The 21,913-nt window shown below is 44.6% G+C and overlaps 1 protein-coding gene across 5 annotated transcripts in view; it reads left to right on the top strand.

Annotated features, from left to right (window-relative positions):
* LOC105007891 (ral guanine nucleotide dissociation stimulator) overlaps positions 1–21,913 on the top strand; it is a 52,029-nt gene that overhangs the window by 3,270 nt on the left and 26,846 nt on the right. For 2 of the 5 annotated variants that reach the window (XM_029124996.2, XM_029124994.2), the window contains exon 1: positions 18,287–18,690. The exons of 1 other annotated variant lie outside the window; for it this stretch is intronic. In XM_029124996.2, the coding sequence (XP_028980829.1) occupies positions 18,478–18,690 (213 nt within the window). In that variant the 5' untranslated portion in view covers positions 18,287–18,477. Of the gene's footprint in view, positions 1–18,286; positions 18,691–21,913 lie in introns of those variants that run through there. 2 more of the 5 variants (XM_013137226.4, XM_029124995.2) reach the window with 2 other exon arrangements.

Raw genomic sequence — 21,913 nt, 5'->3', positions numbered from 1 at the left:
TCAGCACTGGCATATTAGAGATTCCAGTAGTACCCTCATCTGGAGGCTTCTATGTGGTCCAGTATATGTCCACCTGTGAGCTTGGAGAGCTGCAAATGCTTGGCTAACGTGGGAACAAGGAAGCCGTCTCAGTGCGTCTCTCTCTCTGGCTGTCTGATAGTGGGTGAATGGGCTGGGGAAGAGTTGGAGATGTGAAATGGTAGAGGATCGCTGGGCCTGAGCCAGGCCAATAAATAATAGATAAGAGAGAAGAGACCATTGGAATGTCTCCTGTGAAGACCAATAGACGGACTTTATGAAATTTTTTAGAAACCTAATGTCCACGATGAGCCACACTTCCTCTCTTTATTTCTCACTTTCTTTATGTCTTTATTAAAAACACACTGACACTACTGGCTAGGACAATACAAACAGTAATAGTGAATGTGTCTTAATTTTTTTTTATAGATATGACAAGAAGACAGCTGAAATAATCCAATTATGGAGGTACTGAGAAGTCAATGGAATTCCAAGTCAGCTTTCCTGCCCTTTAATATGCCCTTTAATATGATTGTGGAGACCAGTCCTGTTGTGCAACGAAGCGTGTGGATCCACCCAAGCCAGACCAGTCTCTTCGTCTGGAGCACCCCTTATAATGAGCATGTCATTTGACACAGGAAACAGAGTAGACCCTGCGGTCTGTTATCCTTATTACTCTTTTCTTATGAGGGTTCGTGTTTTGGTCTTGAGAGTTAGTATTTTGGTCATGAGGGTTAGTATTTTCCAAAATGTATTTGTTTATTTTTGAGGGTGTATGCATTTCCCACTAGGTCTATTGCTTACAAAATGCTTGGCTGGTTCAAGAAATGGCAGCCTATGTCCCTATATAGTCTGACCTTAAACTTTAGTGAAAATCACACTTGTCTCTCTGTCCTCTTTGGCCCCCTTGTGAGAGCGTTGCTATGTTAACAGGTTAGACAGCCAAGCTTGTGGCCTTAAGCCCCAGTTGGCAGACAGCCCAGCTTGGACCGCTGTGGGAAAATGGGGAGTCCTCCAATTCACTTATCCAGACCTCTACTCTCTGTCGCTGCACTACTTAACAGGAAAACACCTGAATTAGGAGAAAGCTAAAAGTCAGCGATGACTGCATGGATATTTTGTGCAGCTGTACCTATTTTCTGAAAAGCTTCGCAGCCGAGTCACTCAGCAGAGATTTGGAGTAGTAAGTTCATACATTGTTTTACTGGCCCCCAGTGGGAGTTGAACCCTCAACCTTGGCATTCTAAGTGCTAGGCTCTGTCAGCCAAGCTACAGTGGACCACTACGAGCTGCTATTGTCATTTCTTGTTTGTAGTTCTCACAACCCGAGTAGCTCCTAAAGCATAATTTCAGGCAATTAACCACCTAGGTTTTTCCATTGTGTGGGTAGAACAGAGGAAAATGCTTCAAATTTAGGTTTGTTGGACCGTGCCTTTGAACCACTTGAGACCGAGAGCTGTGTTACCCAACATGTCCAGTAGGAGTCTCTGTCACGCCTGTGAATTTCTGACTGGGCCGGCTTGTAACAGTGTGACGTGGTGGATTCCAGATGTTTTTGCTCTCTTCACTCGGCCTTGTATTTGGTGTGTTCCCACTGAAAGCTCAGGAGAGGAACGTTACGTAAAGGTTGTAAAAAAAAAAAAAAAAGCGAAACATCTCTGTGAGGGATCGTGTGTTCACATCTTAGTGATTACAGAGGTACTGTGATTTCGTAAAAGCAATGCTATAGAAAACAATTGTGATATGTTCCATTTGAGCATTGTGTACATTTCCAATGTACAATGGTCAAACAGGGCACACTTATGGCCTCTGTGGCAGTATAAACAACGCCATCTGGGCTTTTGTTACATTTTAAAGTAGGTACTTAATTTACTTCACAGTTGGCTGATCCATTCTAATGGCCTAGTTGGACAAGTCGTCAGAGATCAGCCAATGAAGTTGGGAATTGTTGATAAAGTTGCCTAAAATGGTTAAAAGCACTGATCACTTATGTGACAACGTTTACCAACTTCTCAAAGTGTGTTCTGGGACGGGGATGAAAAGTATTGTCTGGATGGATTCATTTTTCAGACAAAGGTCATGACGTTTTGAGTTGTCTTCACGACACTGCAGTTCTTCTCAGCGTTGGCCTCAGACTGCCCTCTGCTTTTTTTTTTTGATTGACTCAGCCTAACGTGAAACACGTGCCTGGGACGTCTCTCACCAATTGTACGTGTTCATACACACATGATCACAGTTTCACATGTGATTTGGGGGTTGGAGACATGTTTATTTTGACATTACTTACAGTGTAAATACGGCCATGTTAACCTGAGCCTGGCTGTGTGAAAACCATAACAGCATCCGACTTTAGGCTGCACAACAACTTTACTCATCTACAGTCGGCTACTTTCGGCTAAACACTGTAATTCTATGGCATCAGCTATACTAGGAATGGAGCCTGATAGTCAGCTGTTCTTTATGGGAAATCACATGACATACTGTTCTCTTCAATCGTCATCAACTTGTCCAACCAACCGCCACAGCGATGATGTCACAAAGAGCCAGTCAGCCTTCTTCCCATAAGCCCCCTCTCATCTGTCATGATAATGAACTTGATGTCAGCAACGTGAATAGGATTTAATTACCACCAAGGCAGCTGATGAGCAATCACCCAGCACAAGCATCACTTGCGGTTCATTGGCTAATAGCCGCCCACAAGTGTTGTCATTCGCTCTGTAACAGTTGACTGTAAGTGTTGTTTCATGTAGCAGAGCGTGGTCGACTTGTCAAGACCTGTCTATCATGTTTTTCTTTTTTTTGCCTCCATCGGCGAACAAAAGCGTTTAATCATGTAGAACGTGAGGGCGGGAAAACGGGACTTCCTTTGGCAGGCGGACAATGCCAGGGGTTGAATGGAGTCTCTCACTCCATTTGACCCTGGCCAAATGTCACTAGCCTAAGGTCACGCTGTCACAATGTGAAGGGACACAAGTCATTGTTTTGCGCCTCAGTCGTAGTGCGTATGTGCACGAGGAGCTAGAAATTGTTGCGTCGTCATCATGTAGGCTTGTACTGATTACAGTCTGAAGCTGAAATGTGTTGTTGTTTTGTTTTATTTTGGGTTATCATAGGGCCGCCCGGAACTGTGTAAATCAGGTAATATGTTAAACGTTTTTGGCCCTAGTCAACCTCTACGTCTCGATGGTTTAATGTACCAATACCAGCAAAAAACACATGGTGGATTAGTTCCTTCGCTGGGTTCGTTTTGGATATAACTTGTTATACACTCACCTAAAGGATTATTAGGAACACCATACTAATACTGTGTTTGACCCCCTTTCGCCTTCAGAACTGCCTTAATTCTATGTGGCATTGATTCAACAAGGTGCTGAAAGCATTCTTTAGAAATGTTGGCCCATATTGATAGGATTGCATCTTGCAGTTGATGGAGATTTGTGGGATGCACATCCAGGGCACAAAGCTCCCGTTCCACCACATCCCAAAGATGATCTATTGGGTTGAGATCTGGTGACTGTGGGGGCCATTTCAGTACATGTTCAAGAAACAAATTTGAAATGATTCGAGCTTTGTGACATGGTGCATTACCCAGCTGGAAGTAGCCATCAGAGGATGGGTACATGGTGGTCATAAAGGGATGGACATGGTCAGAAACAATGCTCAGGTAGGCCGTGGCATTTAAACGATGCCCAATTGGCACTAAGGGGCCTAAAGTGTGCCAAGAAAACATCCCCGACACCATTACACCACCACCACCAGCCTGCACAGTGGTAAAGGCATGATGGATCCATGTTCTCATTCTGTTTACGCCAAATTCTGACTCTACCATCTGAATGTGTCAACAGAAATCGAGACTCATCAGACCAGGCAACATTCTTCCAGTCTTCAACTGTCCAATTTTGGTGAGCTTGTGCAAATTGTAGGCTCTTTTTCCTATTTGTAGTGGAGATGAGTGGTACCCGGTGGGGTCTTCTGCTGTTGTAGCCCATCTGCCTCAAGGTTGTGCGTGTTGTGGCTTCAAAAATGCTTTGCTGCATACCTCGGTTGTAACGAGTGGTTATTTCAGTAAAAGTTGCTCTTCTATCAGCTTGAATCAGTCGGCCCATTCTCCTCTGACCTCTAGCATCAACAAGGCATTTTCGCCCACAGGACTGCCGCATACTGGATGTTTTTCCCTTTTCACACCATTCTTTGTAGACCCTAGAAATGGTTGTGTGTGAAAATCCCAGTAACTGAGCAGATTGTGAAATACTCAGACCGGCCCATCTGGCACCAACAACCATGCCACGCTCAAAATTCCTTAAATCACCTTTCTTTCCCATTCTGACATTCAGTTTGGAGTTCAGGAGATTGTCTTGACCAGGACCACACCCCTAAATGCATTGAAGCAACTGCCATGTGATTGGTTGATTAGATAATTGCATTAATGAGAAATTGAGCAGGTGTTCCTAATAATCCTTTAGGTGAGTGTACAGAGTGGTTCTGTCACTGTGGGATGTCAATACACTCACAAACGGACAATATTATGGTAACACCTTTCCTCACACTGATTTATCAAACTTCAATATCAGTCAAAGAATCCGCTTTCTCAGACACACACACACACTGTCTCTCTCCCCATTCTACCCTCCCACAACCTCCTGCTATAAGGCACATTTGCTTCCTCATCCTCATACTTGTGAGCGAGAGCCCTTTTCTCTGAGATATTGAGACCCCCAGGTCAGATTTGTGATTCTCACTTGTTTCCTGCTTCTTCCAGTCATCAGGTGCCTAAACTTGGTGTTCCAGGCCCTCTCACACTTTGGTAATTACCTGAGCTAACGTACACCTACACAAATAGCCAGCGCTTGATATCATGTGCTGAATGGATTAGGCAAACAGGGACCCAAGTCAAGATAACGTATTTACTGAGACGATTATGCGGCCACAGCTACTCAACGTCTCTGCTGAGTCAGTCTGATGATATTGGGATTTGGGATTATTTCAGCCTCCAAGTGTGTCATCCTGTTTCATCCCTCTGTCCCTTCCTTCTGTGAAGGCCTCCAGGAGCTCATTTCTGGTAGTGTCCCTTGGTTTCTAATTGAATGACAAGCTGCACTTGGTTCAGAGCCCCCTTACTCACGGTAACAACTTTGCGATGGCCGTTGCTGTGTGTGTGTGTGTGTGTGTGTGTGTGTGTGTGCGTGTGTGCGTGTGCATGTGTTTGTTTCTGCGAAGCTGGGCGTGTGCGTGTGCCTTTGTGCCTGCCCGCGCCATCACGTTGTCTGATATCAGGCTTGTCTTCTGTGTCCTGATCAGGAAATACATTCGTTCTCTGCTTACGTCCACAGTGTCAGATACAGATTATGTAGTCCGGCGTGGTAGAAATTTGACACTGTGAATACCTGGGGGTATGTGTTCATTAATAACATGTAGTGCTGACGTCCTTTATATGTTGTCCCTCCGTTGCTATGGAAACGATGGGGCGCTCTGTGCTTCTGTGATTGATTGACTATGCCCCTCTGGCCATGTGGGTTGATTTGTTATGCCTGGCTGCATCAATCAAATTGCACATTGCTATAATTTACATTTAAAGTGAGTTCATAATTTTTAGTGCGAAACGATAGAATTTTACAAATGAGCACAGCTCCAAGGTTGGACGTGTGGGTGATAACTGGACCGATGAAGACCAGGGGGTCTCTTTGAAAGGTTTTGGCCCAAGGCCATGTTCCCCTCAGATGTATCTTTCAGGGTTAAACGTTAGCTGACAGCTTTTCCTGTTTTCTGTGTCGACCTCGTAAATGACATAAGCCTCATGTATCGGCCCGTTTTGCTCTCTGTCACTGGCTTCCTTTGCTGATGGCTCAAGGAAGCAGGTCCTATATGACTGGACGGTACAGCATGGCCAGGGTGTCCTGTGCTGGGACATGGGGTGGGGGGCATCCGCCCTGAAATAAGGGTGGTGAAAGCTAAATGCAGGGGTTGGCCAGGTGGGGTAAATTGTAGGCAACAGTATGACAGGCACAGGGAGGTTGAGGTTCTACCTCAAAATAGACGTGAAGCACCAACATCCAACCTCCTGTATACATTTCTTTTTCCTAGGCGGTGGCTGACCTCTGACGCAAAACTCTGTGACCTTTCCTTAATGCGCTTGTTATGAAAGGCTCAGCTGGATATCTGCAGTTCATGTCTGTTTTCCTATAGTACATGAAGTCTTATAGACTAAGAATATCTCCACCAAGTTCTGACAGAGCAAATAACACCTTTTATACCAAACACATGTAGCAATGGAGAGAGAGATTTGTCCAGATAGGATAAGCATTGAAGATGCATTGTTGATCAGTGGGATGATATCAGACCTGTAAAGGAACTTTAGGCAAATCAAACCTCAAGTCATTGGAACACACAGAAGAGACTAGTCTAAAGGATTCAAGGATGAGGCAGTCAAATCTCTCAAATAATCGACCGTGACTTAGTTGAGTCTCAGGTCCTGAAGCCGCAAGTTTTGTCTCAAGCCTTTGAGCCAGTCAGCATAATCCCACTCCTTCAAAGGCAAATCTTCCCTCAATCTTTGGGGCTCTGTTACACATTTGTGGGCTGTCGAACTGTGCCCTCACTCCTGCCTCTGTTAAGACCACTGACCTGTCCTTTGGTCTCCACTGTGCTTGAGTGCTTTCTCTGACAAATGTTTCACAACTACGATCCTCCGCTACCCGCAGCAGTATTGATTTCTACTGCAGCCGAGTACAAACACGTCTGATTGAAACAGTCAACTAATCATTGGGCCCTCTGTGAATTAAAGGAGGTGTGTCTGTGTGTGGCTGCAACACAATGTGGGGTATCCTGAAACAGGAAACACCGTTAGACTGTTCTGGGTTGTAGGGATCAGCGAATCAGCAGGTCAGATGACTAACATGATTTCTGGCTGCGGCTCCAGACAGACAGTGGTTTTCCACTGTGCCATTCAGACAGCTTGTTACTGTCAAAAGCCTCTCAATGGGGATGAGCTTTCGTGCTCAGGCTGGGAGTAATGCCGAGTTGTCTTCCCGGAGACAAAGCACATGAATGTGTGTCATATAGGGAGGCTGGTCAGAGGTTTTTGTTTCTTAGAGCACAACAAATACTTGACTTAAGACAGGAAATTGCCAGTAAATAATAATAAGCATTTCTATTTGCAACTCATCCTCCCTTTTCTAACAAAATGTTGTGCTGTGTATAACAGGCCTACAATTCTATGTAAAAACTAAACTATAACTTCAGGCCTGCAAACGAAATACATTTGCCACTGTGTTTTAAGATATGTATAGAAGTGTAAAATATTCTGCCTAGCATCACTTCTATTTTTTGACCAAGTGAAAGGGCACTTCCTGTTTTTTTAGTTTTTTTTTTACTAAGGGTGATCGGTAATGGTCACTGCGTTGCCAAGGCAGCTTGCGAATCGCTGCACCTGGTCAGTCAGGGTGGCATGTGTAGCCTAGCGCTTGTTTTGCGTCATCGTCAAACTCCGCTCGGGCTGCTTTTTTGACACATTAACTATGTCCTCAGGCGTCGGGTTGAGCGGACTCCAGGGCAAAGGCACACACCTCTCTGTCTCCTGTCATCTGTCAGACAGAGGAAGGAGGCTGCTCCCAGCCATCATCCGGGCTTCCCTGGAGGAAGCCGCTGTTTCAGGATGCTGTTGTACCTCTGTACTGAGTTGTCGTTGAGCGTACAGTATGTCCTCATGTAGGTGAAGGTATCACCCGTTCTTCCCATTAGGGAAGATGTTACTGGCCAGCACGGTAAGTTAAATGTAGAAACAATATGTGATTGTTATGTGATGACCCCAGGCTATATACCCCCAAACAGACCCTAAATGTGAGTGGGCTACCTGAATTTGTACCAAAATAAACTATTTTTTGAGAACACATTTTGCAGTACACCTTGGAGATAAATAGGGAACCTTAACAATTTTGACTCAGCCTTGGCTTTGACCCACAGGAAATGGAGTTGTCTTGTCATCCAGTAAACAGACTTCAGATCCTAGACATTTACCATCACATGACATGGGAGGACAAACCAGGCTATATACTGAAGACATGTAAAATGCCAGAATATCAGCTACAACCAGTGGTGTAAAAAGCACAAAGTGAAAGTACTTGACTTCGTTCAGCTCTTTAGGGAAGTCTCTAATTAAGACCTAAATGACCAGGGAAAGGCAGTTCATATTTAACCAGTGATTAATTCAATAAATAGGAAGAGGGAAAAATTATGAATTAAGATAACTCTTTATTAATAACCTCCCAAAACTGCTGAACACCGCCAAGTACTTTTACTTTTTCCACTAGCATAAAAAGGTTAAAGGACTGTTCTGTGATTGTGGTGGAAATCTCAGTTCCCTTTCCAGGAGTATTTAGCTTTTTGGTCTCATGACCAATCCCTGCCTGTCTGGCTGAACACATTGAGGACATTAGGGGTGGCTACCTGCCTGAAAGATTTTTGGACTTTTACCTTGTTTCACAGCACATTTTTACCATGTGACATAAAAATGTCGGGACGTGACCACCTCGGAGTGTCTCCGTGTCTTGGCCAGCTGTCAGAACTCACACAGACAGGAGTGGGATTGCGCTGAAGTGCTCTGTCGTCTCCATGGTGACGGAAGCTCTGCGGCGTCGGCTGTTTGGCTCTGCATGTTAATAGCCTGTTTTTTTTCTGCTGCTACTTCACTTAGCTGGTGCTTGGATTCAGTTTCACCCTCCAGCTTTTTGTCTTTAGGTGTTCATTCTGTGCACTTCATTTACTGTCCATTTATGCACTTTACCTCTAGTATACTATCTCTTTGAGATTGTCTACGTCTACCCTATTTCTCTTTCGCCCAGCCGTAAACAATTCCTGTCCCTAAACTCTGCATATTCATTTAATTTTGTGACCGCCGCAATTCATTTATTAAGCTCTAACTATCTTAATTGCTTCTATCACTTGTCCCCTCCTCTGTACAGAGTCTCTGATATAGATTGTTCCATTTGATTTTGTCACGTTACGCTCTGAACAAAGTGAATTAACACAATCCTGTCAACCAGCTTGGATCAGACCTGGTATTTATCATCCACTGAGTGAATCTGACATTTTGTTTGGTGACAAGAAAGGTCTCTGTGTGATATCTTATCCATATCGCTTCAGTTTCCCTCTGAAGCGGGATTTCATACTGATTATTTGCTTCTGGCAGAGGTAGGGTTGGCTATATTTTCAAAAGAGCAAAGCATTTACATGGAATAACGGCTTAAATTGAATACAGCCTTCAGTGTCAAGCAAATTTTCAATTGGACATTAGTCTATATAGACAGGGCTGCATTTAAATGTTTCTTACAGAATTTCTAATAAAATCATTGTCAAATCCGGGTTAGGGTTAGTGGCTATTTTGGAAGTTATGGGACAAGTCCAGAACAGTTCACCTGACACCTGACACAAGGCTGAATCCCAACATTACTACACTCGGTTTTTGATTACATTTTACATGAAAGGTACTTTTTGCTACATTTGTCGATAAAAAAAAAATGGGAAGATATTCTGAACATATTTAGTTGAAATCATATTCCTGGAATAATGTGGTGCTTGCTGTAGTGGGTGTCCACAACAATGCTTTCAGCAAGTCATGAGAACGCTTTCGTGGTCTGGGAATAAATAGACAAAATAAAATGTTTGGAATGTATTTACCCTTCAATTCAAGTGTGCAAGCACTTAGCAATGTTGTTTATACAATGGCAGCATTTTACTGCAAATAGTGATTGTGGATATCAGTTGGTTTTATGGTTCAGGCATACCATCTGGTAACAACATTGTAACCAGAGACGCATCAGATGGGAAAATTAGCGGGACGGTTTTCAGCCCTGTTCATGTGCCCTTTCTGTGCTACAGGCATGCAGTGGAAAGAGCATGCTTACCTATGTCCCCAACTCATGCATAAGTTAAGGAATGTAATGTTCTTAAACTGGTCACACATGGCCCTCGGCACTGTAAATAGACACACACATACACCGTATTTTGTGTTGTACATTGTTGTACGTATTTTGTGTTGTACATTGTTGTACGTATTTTGTGTTGTACATGTTCAGGGATGATGACGCACACACAAACACCACCACCACCACACAAACAAACAGATACACACACACACACACACACACAAACACCACCACCACCACACAAACACCACCACACAAACAAACAGATACACACAATCACCACCACCACCATCACACACACAAACACCACCACCACCATCACACAAACAAACAGATACACACAAACCCCACCACCATCACACAAACAAACAGATACACACAAACACCACCACCATCACACAAACAAACAGATACACACAAACACCACCACCACCACACAAACAGATACACACAAACACCACCACCACCACACAAACAGATACACACAAACACCACCACCACCATCACACAAACAGATACACACAAACACCACCACCACCACACAAACAGATACACACAAACACCACCACCATCACACAAACAGATACACACAAACACCACCACCATCACACAAACAGATACACACAAACACCACCATCACACAAACAGATACACACAAACACCACCATCACACAAACAGATACACACAAACACCACCACCACCATCACACAAACAGATACACACAAACACCACCACCACCATCACACAAACAGATACACACAAACACCACCACCACCACACAAACAGATACACACAAACACCACCACCATCACACAAACAGATACACACAAACACCACCATCACACAAACAGATACACACAAACACCACCACCACCACCACCACACAAACAAACAGATACACACAAACACCACCACCACCAAAACAACAAACAAACAGATACACACAAACACCACCACCACCACACAAACAAACAGATACGCACAAACACCACCACACAAACAAACAGATACACACAAACACCACCACCACCACACAAACAAACAGATACACCACTGGCTCATACAAACATGCAGTCGGGCGTTTTGTTCTTTCAGCAGCTCAGGGAGAAGGGGAGGAGAATATCTCCTATACACTTTACAAAACGTAGTGGACAGGTCTAGCAGTTTGTTATGAGGAACTTTCGGCAACAAGACCAAGCGAAGGAGAAGTACAGAGAGAGACAAGAGAGGAAGGAAGAAGTGGCATCTTCTTAGTCCACTTCTGATCCTTCGTTTCCCCTTCCTTCATTATGGAGGAGGAGAGGACATAAAGCACAGCAGAGCACTTGTCGTGAGAGGCCCCTTCCTTTGGTTCCTCTTCGGCACTCTTGTCTCGACGACAGTGGCGAGATGTGAAAGTGGCAGCGTTTCACCTCAACGCCCAAGCCCAGTAGGAGCCTGCGGGCTGGAGGACCACAGCCCCAGGCAGGGGTCCTGTCTCCACCCCAGCCCATATCAAGTCTCTGTCCCTGGGGTAGCATGGGGCCCCACTTTGGCCTCCATTGAGCCCTGGTGAGGCCCATGAGGATATGTACGCTTGGTTTTCCTCTCGTACTGGACCCCCTGGTAGGTGTCACCTGGTAGGTGTCACTGTGTGGTGTGTGTGGTGTGTGTGTGTGTATTTAGAGTGTGTGCATACAGTGTGTTTAGAGACTATGTGAATGTGGTGTGTGGAGTGTGTGTGGAGTGTGAAGGCGGTCCAGAGGGGGTGTGTAGGGTGTGTTTAGAGAGTGTATAAGGTTGTGTGGGGGGGTGTGAAGAGGTTGTGAAGGGTGTTTGGAGAATGTAGTTTGCTGAATGCAGAGCTAGGACATCTGGTGTGACTGTTCAGTATGATTTATGATCTGTATGGTTCAGTATGATATGTCTTTGAATGTAGGATGCTGGAACATAAGTATGTACTATTCATCAAAGGCAGTTTTCTGTGATGCGGACCATGCAGTAGATGTTTGCCGTTTCCTCTGATACCAGGTCAGCTTTCATGGATCCCTAAGTTATCTACTAGGTTGAAGGAGGTGGGTGGAGACATGTAAGGCCGCTCTTTGTTCTTTGGTTGGCATGGTTTCTCCGGGTCAGGGTTCCCACTCAGACTGGCCCAGAGCTTTTATTCTGGTGAAAGAATGTAGCCTGTAATGTGACGCTGTTATTAACACGGGGAAGGGGAACAGCCTTTCGGATTCAAAGGACACTCATAAGATCAGGACTATTTACTGGGGAATGGTAACTTTCAACCGGTTCACTGTGCCTCTGAGAACTCTTGCTACCTGTGCTTTTCATCTTACAGTCATCCAAGACTCTTGGAGAACTTCCTACAGGAAAGGAACCCCAGATACACAGATTGTATCAAACAAAGCAGCTATTTGGATGAGAAGGTGTGTGTGTGTGTGTGATTGTGTGTGTGTGTGATTGTGTGTGTGTGTGTGTGTGAGTGTGAGTGAGTGTGAGTGTGTGTGAGTGTGTGTGTGTTTGTGAGCATGAGCATGTTTGGGTGCATATGTAAGAGGAAGAAAGAAAGTGCATTTTACTCATTTTTCATTTTTAAATGAGTCATGTCTCATGTTAAATGTGTTTTTAAATGAACAACTGAGTTTAACAGGAAATGAATAAAAAGAAACACCTGGCTCATGTACATGGTTGGCCCTGACTCCAGGCCTGCACCTGGCCTTCCACTCTCGAGGGGTTCCAGGAGACAGACAGTTCCGCCCCCTCCACCCCCCTCCACACTCTACATCCCCTCCACCCGCTCCACCCCCTCCACCCGCTCCATCCCCTCCATCCCCTCCACCCGCTCCACCCCCTCCACCCGCTCCATCCCCTCCACCCGCTCCACCCGCTCCACCCCCTCCACCCCCCTCCACCCGCTCCACCCGCTCCACCCCCTCCACCCCCCTCCACCCTCTACATCCCCTCCACCCGCTCCACCCCCTCCACTCGCTCCATCCCCTCCACCCGCTCCACCCCCTCCACCCACTCCACCCCCTCCACCCGCTCCACCCGCTCCACCCCCTCCACCCTCTACATCACCTCCACCCGCTCCACCCCCTCCACTCGCTCCATCCCCTCCACCCGCTCCATCCCCTCCACCCGCTCCACCCCCTCCACCCGCTCCACCCCCTCCACCCTCTTCATCCCCTCCACCCGCTCCACCCCCTCCACTCGCTCCATCCCCTCCACCCACTCCACCCCCTCCACCCACTCCACCCGCTCCACCCCCTCCACCCTCTACATCCCCTCCACCCGCTCCACCCCCTCCACTCGCTCCATCCCCTCCATCCCCTCCATCCCCTCCACCCGCTCCACCCCCTCCACCCGCTCCACCCCCTCCACCCTCTACATCCCCTCCACCCGCTCCACCCCCTCCACTCGCTCCATCCCCTCCACCCGCTCCACCCCCTCCACCCGCTCCATCCCCTCCATCCCCTCCACCCGCTCCACCCCCTCCACCCGCTCCATCCCCTCCACCCCCCGCGGGGGTTCTTATACTGCCTTAGCCACCTTGTTGCATGGGGGGAAATTAAATAATTAAAATAATTAATTGCGGTGGAGGGCTTAATTGGCCTAAAATGTGTGTTTAGGGACAAGGTCAGGGCTGTTTAGGAATCTAAATCCTTGTGATTCAGAATCAGATTTCTCATAACCTAACCTGAGCCGCAAAACCCTAACCTAACCCTTTAAACCTCATTCTAAACCTAACCCTTAAACCTCATTCTAAACACTAACCCTTAAACCTCATTCTAAACCTAACCCTTAAACCTCATTCTAAACACTAACCCTTAAACCTCATTCTAAACACTAACCCTTAAACCTCATTCTAAACCTAACCCTTAAACCTCATTCTAAACCTAACCCTTAAACCTCATTCTAAACCTAACCCTTAAACCTCATTCTAAACCTAACCCTTAAACCTCATTCTAAACCTAACCCTTAAACCTCATTCTAAACACTAACCCTTAAACCTCATTCTAAACCTAATGGGAACTTATTTTAAAACTTCTCAGCTGAAAATAACTTGTTTCTCTCTTGTGTAACCAGGTTAGTGAACTGTTAACACACAGACACGCTTGAAGTGTGATTGTGACGATAATGATTCAACTTATAGATCAGGCACACATAAAGAACATATTTCCCATCCAGCCCAAAATAGGAAGTATTAAACAGAAATTGTTTGTTACGGGCAAAAGTCGAAGAATGCATGTTTAATGTTTGTTTATTAAATATAACAATAATGTTGTGCGTATTCAACGTAATGAGGTCAGTATTTGAGGGATTGTGCCTACAGATACATTTTGTTTTGGTGAGGTATAACAGGTCAGAAGAGGAAAGTCTGAGGGCAGAATGTTAGACTGAGGCTCAGTGAATGAGAGAAATGGACCTGATTTAGATGCCTCTGTAACACCAAGACTTAGCTGTGCCTTCGTGGAATATCTTAAGTAGCGAATGGATTCTTTCCGGATAGGACTGTAACGAGATAGCGGGTGGCCCCATTTCAGGAATTTGTGGACCACGTCCCATATCTCTAAGGCGTTTAGGATTATTGAGATAACTGTAATAACTTTCCCTTTTTTAGGCCTCAAAAAAACAATATGATCAAAGTCACAAAGACGGCTTCCATTTTTACCCAGGCCTCCAGTGATTGCTGCTGCATTTATTGGATTGTCTTTTTCACACACACAAACCCTTCACAGTACCACTAGCATGTTTCACATAACAGAGATGTTTCTTCTGGCCATGTGTCCTGCCTTTGAATATTAGGTTGCAGTTACTAATAAGGATTCGGGTGTCTGTGCGTAAGCACTTTCATGGGGGGCAGGCGGACGTCCACACTGGAGAAGAGGCTTCCTTGGCTGGTTAGTATAGCTGGTGTGGAATGTCCCTCTAGTGGAAGAAAACAGTTAAGGCTAGTTCCCATCACGGCTTTCGCCTCAAACAGAATGGTCTGGAGTCATCAAATAGGTATCCTTGGCACTTTAATGACATTAACTGACATTGCATTGCATGCTACTAAAATGAGTACAAAGCATTGATCTGGTTTTTTTCTCACTGTGTTACAGATAAGATGGGACTTGCGTATTTGTATAAACTGGTTCAATAAAGAATGTGTGTGTGTGTGTGTGTGTTTTTGAGTGTGTGCGTGTGTGTGTGCACGCGTGCGTGCGTGCCTGCGTGTGTGTGCGCGCATGCGCGCGCCTTTTACTATTATTTATAATAGCCTGATGCACTCGATTAGGGCCCCACCACACACACACACACACACACACACACAGACGATTGTTTGACTGTTTATAGGCACATCAAGAGATCCTTTCCCATGTTCCGCTATCTCTTTCAGTCACAGTTAACTGCCTTTGACGCAACTCTTATTTTGCCAAAGTTGTAATGTTATTTTATGTCATTGTAATGTGTCATTTTCTTAGCATTCATTTTCACTTTTATTTCTCCAGAAAAGCAGAATTTTGCCCAAATCCCTCTCTGCATTTCCCCATTGTCAAGCCCAACTGATAGGAGGCCAGGCTCGTTCCTGGAATGGGATTCCCAGATAAGAGGTGGGAATGGGGGCTGGGATCGTTGTCTTCCCCCTGTGAAGGTGGGGAAGTGTTATCACCTCCAGTGTCATTACCCTCTAGACTGTATGATCTCCAGTATCTGATCAGCAGCTTTCTAATGACACTGTCTTATACCTCTACTGAACCATCAGGTCGAAGAGAGGCGGAAGGGGGGGGGTTAGAATGAGTGAGGGATAAGGAGAGAGTGAAGACCAGTTCAAACTGGATGTGTCTCCGTCCTCACAAGCATACGGTCACACTGAATGCAGAACTCGTAAGTCAACCCATTAATTCATGTCTGGAGTGCTGGACTTCCTTTTCTGTGAGGACAGCCATCAGGCCTAACCCCAGCCCATGTAGCAGGAACACAGTGGCGATGAACACCTCATGCCTGTGTCCTTATGCATATATAGAAAGTCTAGTTATAATCGAATCATACAACACATCTGATACATCTGATTCTAACTACAAGGCTACACAGGAATACATGAGGTACTGGAAAACTCTGTAAATGAGGTTATGGTGAACTGTCTTGAGAATATAGGCTGTCCTTTTTGACAAGGGTTGATCTATATTTATATTACCTGGAAATAATTCATTCTTCTATGCTAAGGAGTGATAGAATAAGCAAGATAGGTTATGACCTAAAAAAAAATGGAGTAAAACAAAATCGATTTCCAGTCTGACTTGGCTCTTAAGAGATGTGTTGACTGCCCACAAAATGAGGCGGTGCACATAACCAATGTTTAGCTGTACACTCTTTGAACATTGCACACTTATACTTTGCAAAGCTTTTTTTTGAACCAGGAATTCCTGTTGTGTTTGAGTGGACCTCAGCTGTGGGGAAAAGGGCTAGCCAATGGGATCTTGTGTTGTTTTAACATGAGCTGCCTTGTCTGACAAAAGGCCCTCCAAGGGAAGACTTCATAGCCGACTACTTTTATGGTCCTCAAGAGGAAATTGGATAGTGGTAGAACTAATCATTGTGAAAACTGACAATGTGTTTACTTGAGCAACAGAGAATTTTTTATTTTTTTTAAGAAACATATTTCATTTGACATTAGATGTTTTGTTTTAGTAATGTAGAAGACACTCTTACTGTGAATGATATATACATATATTTGTAGGAGTTATGAATCTTGTTTTTACAATAAAAAACAAAACAATGAATAGATCCTACATTTGATGTGTTTACAAGATTAGACAGTTTTGCTGGTAGATAGCAGTGCGTTTTCTTCCAAATGGAAGGATATATTTAATCATTTGGAATTACTGGACAGCTAAGGGACAAAAGTACTGACATGCTGTCCAGAAGTATTGTATAACTGCAGCGGGGAGCGGGGGGAAGTTGTCTTAGAATACCTTGTGGTTTGCAACTGCTGCCGCTTAATTTTGCATCTGTGATTTCTCGGGAACTTCCCTCTCAGGGATCTCTCCAACTGCCACCCTTCCCCTCTTCCTCGCCCGTTGTCTTCTTCATGCCTGGCCCCTCTCTCTTTCCACCTTCCTCCCCCGTAATCTTCCTCTTCCTCCCTCCTGTTATCTTCCTCAAGTCTGGCCCCTCTGTCTCTTCCTCCCCTTGTTTCCGGACCGATGATCAAAGGTTCTTCTGGGTTAAAGGGGAACCGTGCAGAGAAACCAAACAAGTGTCATGCACTGCAGAGTATGCGGTGTGGGATGGATGTCACCATGACAGCACACAGCCGCTCACAAACTCACGCTAAGTTCATGTTTTATAGCAATGAGACCGTTCAGCAAGGATTTTCTCCCTGAAAACAGCAGCACCCCAACATCCCCAGTCACCCCCAAACTGCCCCCCCCCCCCCCCCCGCTCCCTCTCTGCATTCCTCAGCCTCCCTGACTTTGTTTTCGGTCCGCGTTTACTGGCAGTGAGTCGTACCGCTCAGCCCACACATAACGCAAAGCAGATGTAGAAAGTGGAGCAGCCAAAATGTTACGTGTGGGGGCAGCTAGGACTACTTTTTACTGCCCTGCGCTGTGCTCGACAAAACAAATGGCTGTGTGTCCATCTACATTTTCTATTTTACTTTCATGGAATAGTTTTTGGGCTGTGAGAAATGTGCAGAAAGTATGCGTTTCCCTGTTAGTTTTATTTTTCAAACATTGCCTTGGTGGCATACATTTGTTCAGTCAGCCTCGCTGCTTTAATATAAAATATTGTATGTCAGTGTGTATATATATATATATATATATATATATATATATATATATATATATATATATATATATATATATATATATATATATATATATATATGTGTATGTATGTGTGTGTGTGTGTGAATAATGATAATAGAAATGATCAGGAACAGAAGGTTTTGGGAACAAAGCACCACTGTTACAATTCCAAATGTACATTGTACCATGCATATGGGATATATATTGCTAGGCCTGTAATAAAAAGGTGTTAAAATAGTCTAATATTACTCTCATTTAAGTGGTTATCATTCCTTGATAGCACAAATCTGTTATTGTGAAAAGGTCAGCACATATTTTACTCTGCTGTTTATGCTCGTGTTCGTTGCCCTCTCAACGGTAGGTGTCTACTTGAAGTGCAAGAACACAACATAGGCCAGCTTAGATGAGGGTGTGAACCGTTTTAAAGCTGTATAGTCGATTACTTACGTTCTATACACAACGACTTTCTCCCCTCATCACTATCTTGCGAAAATGACATCAGCTTCTCAAGAGGGGGCGGTCGTTCCAGCTTCGGAGGAGGAGTTACAGATCCGGCTGGTTCTTTCCAAGCCAACCCAGGCATCCCGGGTCACGCTAGCAGGACCAGACGTAGACAGAAACAGAGCGGTCAGTAGCCTACACTCTCCCGGTCTTCGGTTTGACTTTGGTTCGCTTTGATAGACATGGATGAAGAATATCGCGGTGTCGGCTTAGTGTGACATTGTTGCTGTTGTAGAGAGATCGCAGGACGACATCAATGGTTTTTGTTACGGGAGCTCAGTGCGAGGGGCGCAGCATCAAGCTGGCTTCCCCCGATGTGATGTTCGATGCCAGCGCCTGGAGGATACGCCACATCTGGGACGGGGTGAAACTGGAAGTTGCCGGGGATGCGAGTCCCGTTGTCCTGCATAGTTTCACCCAACTTGATCCTGACCTCCCGCAGTTGGAGGTAACGAAATCCCCAAGACTGGTAATTAAACAGCTCCCTGTCCGTTTTCTCATTTAATGTGTCTGTTAAGTGACTTTTTTTGCAGTGGTCGAAATCGACACTCAGGATTGAAGCTGATATTGTAGGATTTTTAAGCAATTGCAACTGAGTTCCATTGTGATTCGTTGTCTCCCTCAGTTTTAGTGTCAATGACAGTTTCAGAAGTCAAAGAACACGAGGCTAAAACAAGGTCCCACGTCCTTTTGACAACAGCTTTACGAGCCTTTATAGGATATTTCATTCCACGTTGTGGAATCTACATGCTCTAATGGTAAATTAAAACAGCTGAAACAAATCCATCGGCTGTCTTATTTTTAATTGTTTTATTCAACCTTTAGGTCTACTGATGACGACTCAGTAGTGAGACACAGGTGTCGTTTCCAAAGAACCACACAAACAATACTTATGTCATGATAGACTAGTCCACAATGCAAAGATGCATAGAAGATTGTCATTATAATCACTGCAGTAATATATATGTGTATATATATATATGTGTGTGTGTGTGTGTGTATATTAATAATACAGTCATACACAATCCTTAATGTAACCCCTTTAGAAGAAAATGTCAGGAGTTTGAGCCTTGGTCTATTTCATGTGTGTAGCATTTGTGTAATGTGTGTAGTTGCTTTAGGCTTATTGAACATCCAAGCATCGTTGTTTAAGATTTCTAATTAATTTCAATGGCTTACTCTTGTGACTGCTATCCTGAAATGTGCGTTTCACTCAAAAAACTTAAATCACCCTGTCTCGCTGGTGATGTCATAGGGCTCTCAGCGGTCCTGAGACTTTGTCTTCCTTGGTTTTACTGGGTGACAAGGGCTTCTTCTGTCTGGTGTAGTGGCACTAGTAGAGGTTATCAGGTTGTTTCTGGGTCAGAAGGGACTCGACTGTTGCTGTTGTGTGAAGGGATGATTGTTGCGACACATTTTATGTGTCGCGGTTAGGGTTGTGTGTATTTTAGTTTATCATTGGTATGTGCTCACAGTGTGTGTGTGTGTGTGTGTGTGTGTGTGTTTACTTTGTGTATTTACCATCAGTGTTGGTGGGTGTGTGTGGGGGCACTCTGGGCACAGCTGTTTGTGTGTGTGTGTGTGTGTGTTTGAGTCCCTAGAGATTTCTAATTTTCTCTCCTGGCCCTAAGGCTGCAATAATATCTGGGTTTTCAGACAGCTCAGACTGCCTCCAACCCACAGTCTCTCTGGGATCCAGCCCCAGTATATAGATGTTGCAGAGAAAATCCTCCCTACTCCAAGCTCTTTTCCTTTTAATACCAGTTACCCAAAAAGATGTGAGAAATAACAGACGGAAGACACAGATGAGTCAAGAAACTAACGTCATTGACTTACAGTACTAGTCTTATACTAGCTGTGTCAGTTTCAAGTGCCCGTCAGGTGACAGAACATTTCTTGTACAGTGCACACCCCTGGCCGTTTGTGGAGGTTGTGTTACCGTAGAACGCAGCGTCCATCCGTGATTCTTTGACGTCTTTGTTAGACTAATTTTCTTTGTTCAAGTCTTCTCGCTCATGTAGCTCTAGAGGGAGGGGAAGACTTGGCTAGGACGCTAACTGGCTAACTCAACACTGCTGCCTGTCCTTTGTGAAAATAATGGCCTCAGCTGCATTTCACATCTGCTGTTTCGTTGAGCAACAACTCTGCTTACTCCACCCTAACCCTACTTTACAAACTTCGAGGAGGCTTGAACCCGAGTAACTGTTGTCCATTTTTTGCATTGAGTTATAGAGCATCTGCAGAAAAGAAATTACGAGTGTATCATGTTCAATGACACACTTGCCGCAACTTATTGTCTTTCAACACTGGCAAAAGTTGGTCAAAGATCACAATTAAAAGTGACAGTGCTGACATAGACATTTAAAAAGGGAAGTGGAATAGTTTTACAAACCAGGTCGGGGTCAAATTGAATTAAATTATGGATTACAGTATTCCCCAGGAGCAGATATCAGCAGATAATTGTTTTCCATGCTGAAATAAACTCACAGACTGGTACTCAAAATCTCACATGGAATCCCCGCAGAAGCATTTAGGAATTGCTAAAGTGTACTTTGTGTGTATGTGTGTGTGTTGTGGGCAAATGTAAGCAAACACACAATATACACTGCTAAAGTACTTTTAATTGGATTGTAATATTATTATAATACACTAAAGAGATCTTCATCATAGAACTGAATCTGCCCCCAGTATTTTCCCTCATGGATAGTGGAGAGGCATGTCGACAACTTATTTTTTACGGCCAACTTTCCCTCTCATAAATATATGTATACCCAATCCAGAAGGAAAATAAAGGGACATGCCAGTCACTATGTATCTTATTAGCCTACTTTTTAGTAGGTCTGAGTCTGCAAAAGGCAAAGACCTGAAGACCTAGAGACAGAAAACTGTCGAAAGTGGTCTTCCTTGGTCTATCAACCTTTCAATGTGCATGCAAAACGATGTTATAACACACCTCCAGCGCTGGCCGAACAACACCATACAAGTGCTATCTGTGTCCAAGTACTATCTGTGTATCTGTAGTCCTCAGATTCCATCTAACACCAGTCAGTTGTAGACAGAAATTTGCCAGTAGAAGAATTGTTTTTGCTAGAAGAGTTTGCCAGATCAAAATGGCAGTGAAATGCAATCGACCTGGACTCCACTGGCAGTCAGCTAACCTGATCCCATGGCATTAGCATCTGACCAACACACAGTCCTCCTTTTGTGAGTCTCGGGACAATCCTGGGACAACAATAGCTATTTATAGCCCACCAAATAAAGCGGAATATGTGGAAAACCGGATCAAGCCAAGGTCTGCTTTAAAGCCTGCTTTGATCCCGTGAATCCGCACTGGGAAGGCTGTTTCCCCTCCTTTCCCGTCTGCATCTTGCAAGATTATCTGCCCATGTTTTCTAAAACTATGAGAAGGAGGGGGACCAATAGCTCTTGTGTAAGGCAATTCGGCTAATACAAGAAGACCATTGATCTCCCCTGTTGATTGCCAGAAAATTAACAACCCAAGGTGCCAGAATTTGGCGAGACACCCTGCTATGACCAAGGTCTGGTTATCTATTAACCGAGAAGTGCGGCTCTAGGATGTTGGTTTCAATGTGTTATCTGTGAAAGGGATGTGAACAGACCTAGACATGGACATCTGCTTCTGGCGCATGTGCCCTTCAAGGCCACTATGTTATTCTGAACCTGGACCAATC

The sequence above is a fragment of the Esox lucius genome, chromosome 14, assembly GCF_011004845.1.
Source record: "Esox lucius isolate fEsoLuc1 chromosome 14, fEsoLuc1.pri, whole genome shotgun sequence".
Lineage (NCBI taxonomy): Eukaryota > Metazoa > Chordata > Actinopteri > Esociformes > Esocidae > Esox > Esox lucius.
Note: the sequence above shows the minus strand (reverse complement) of the source record. Positions and strands in the feature narration are given on the sequence as shown.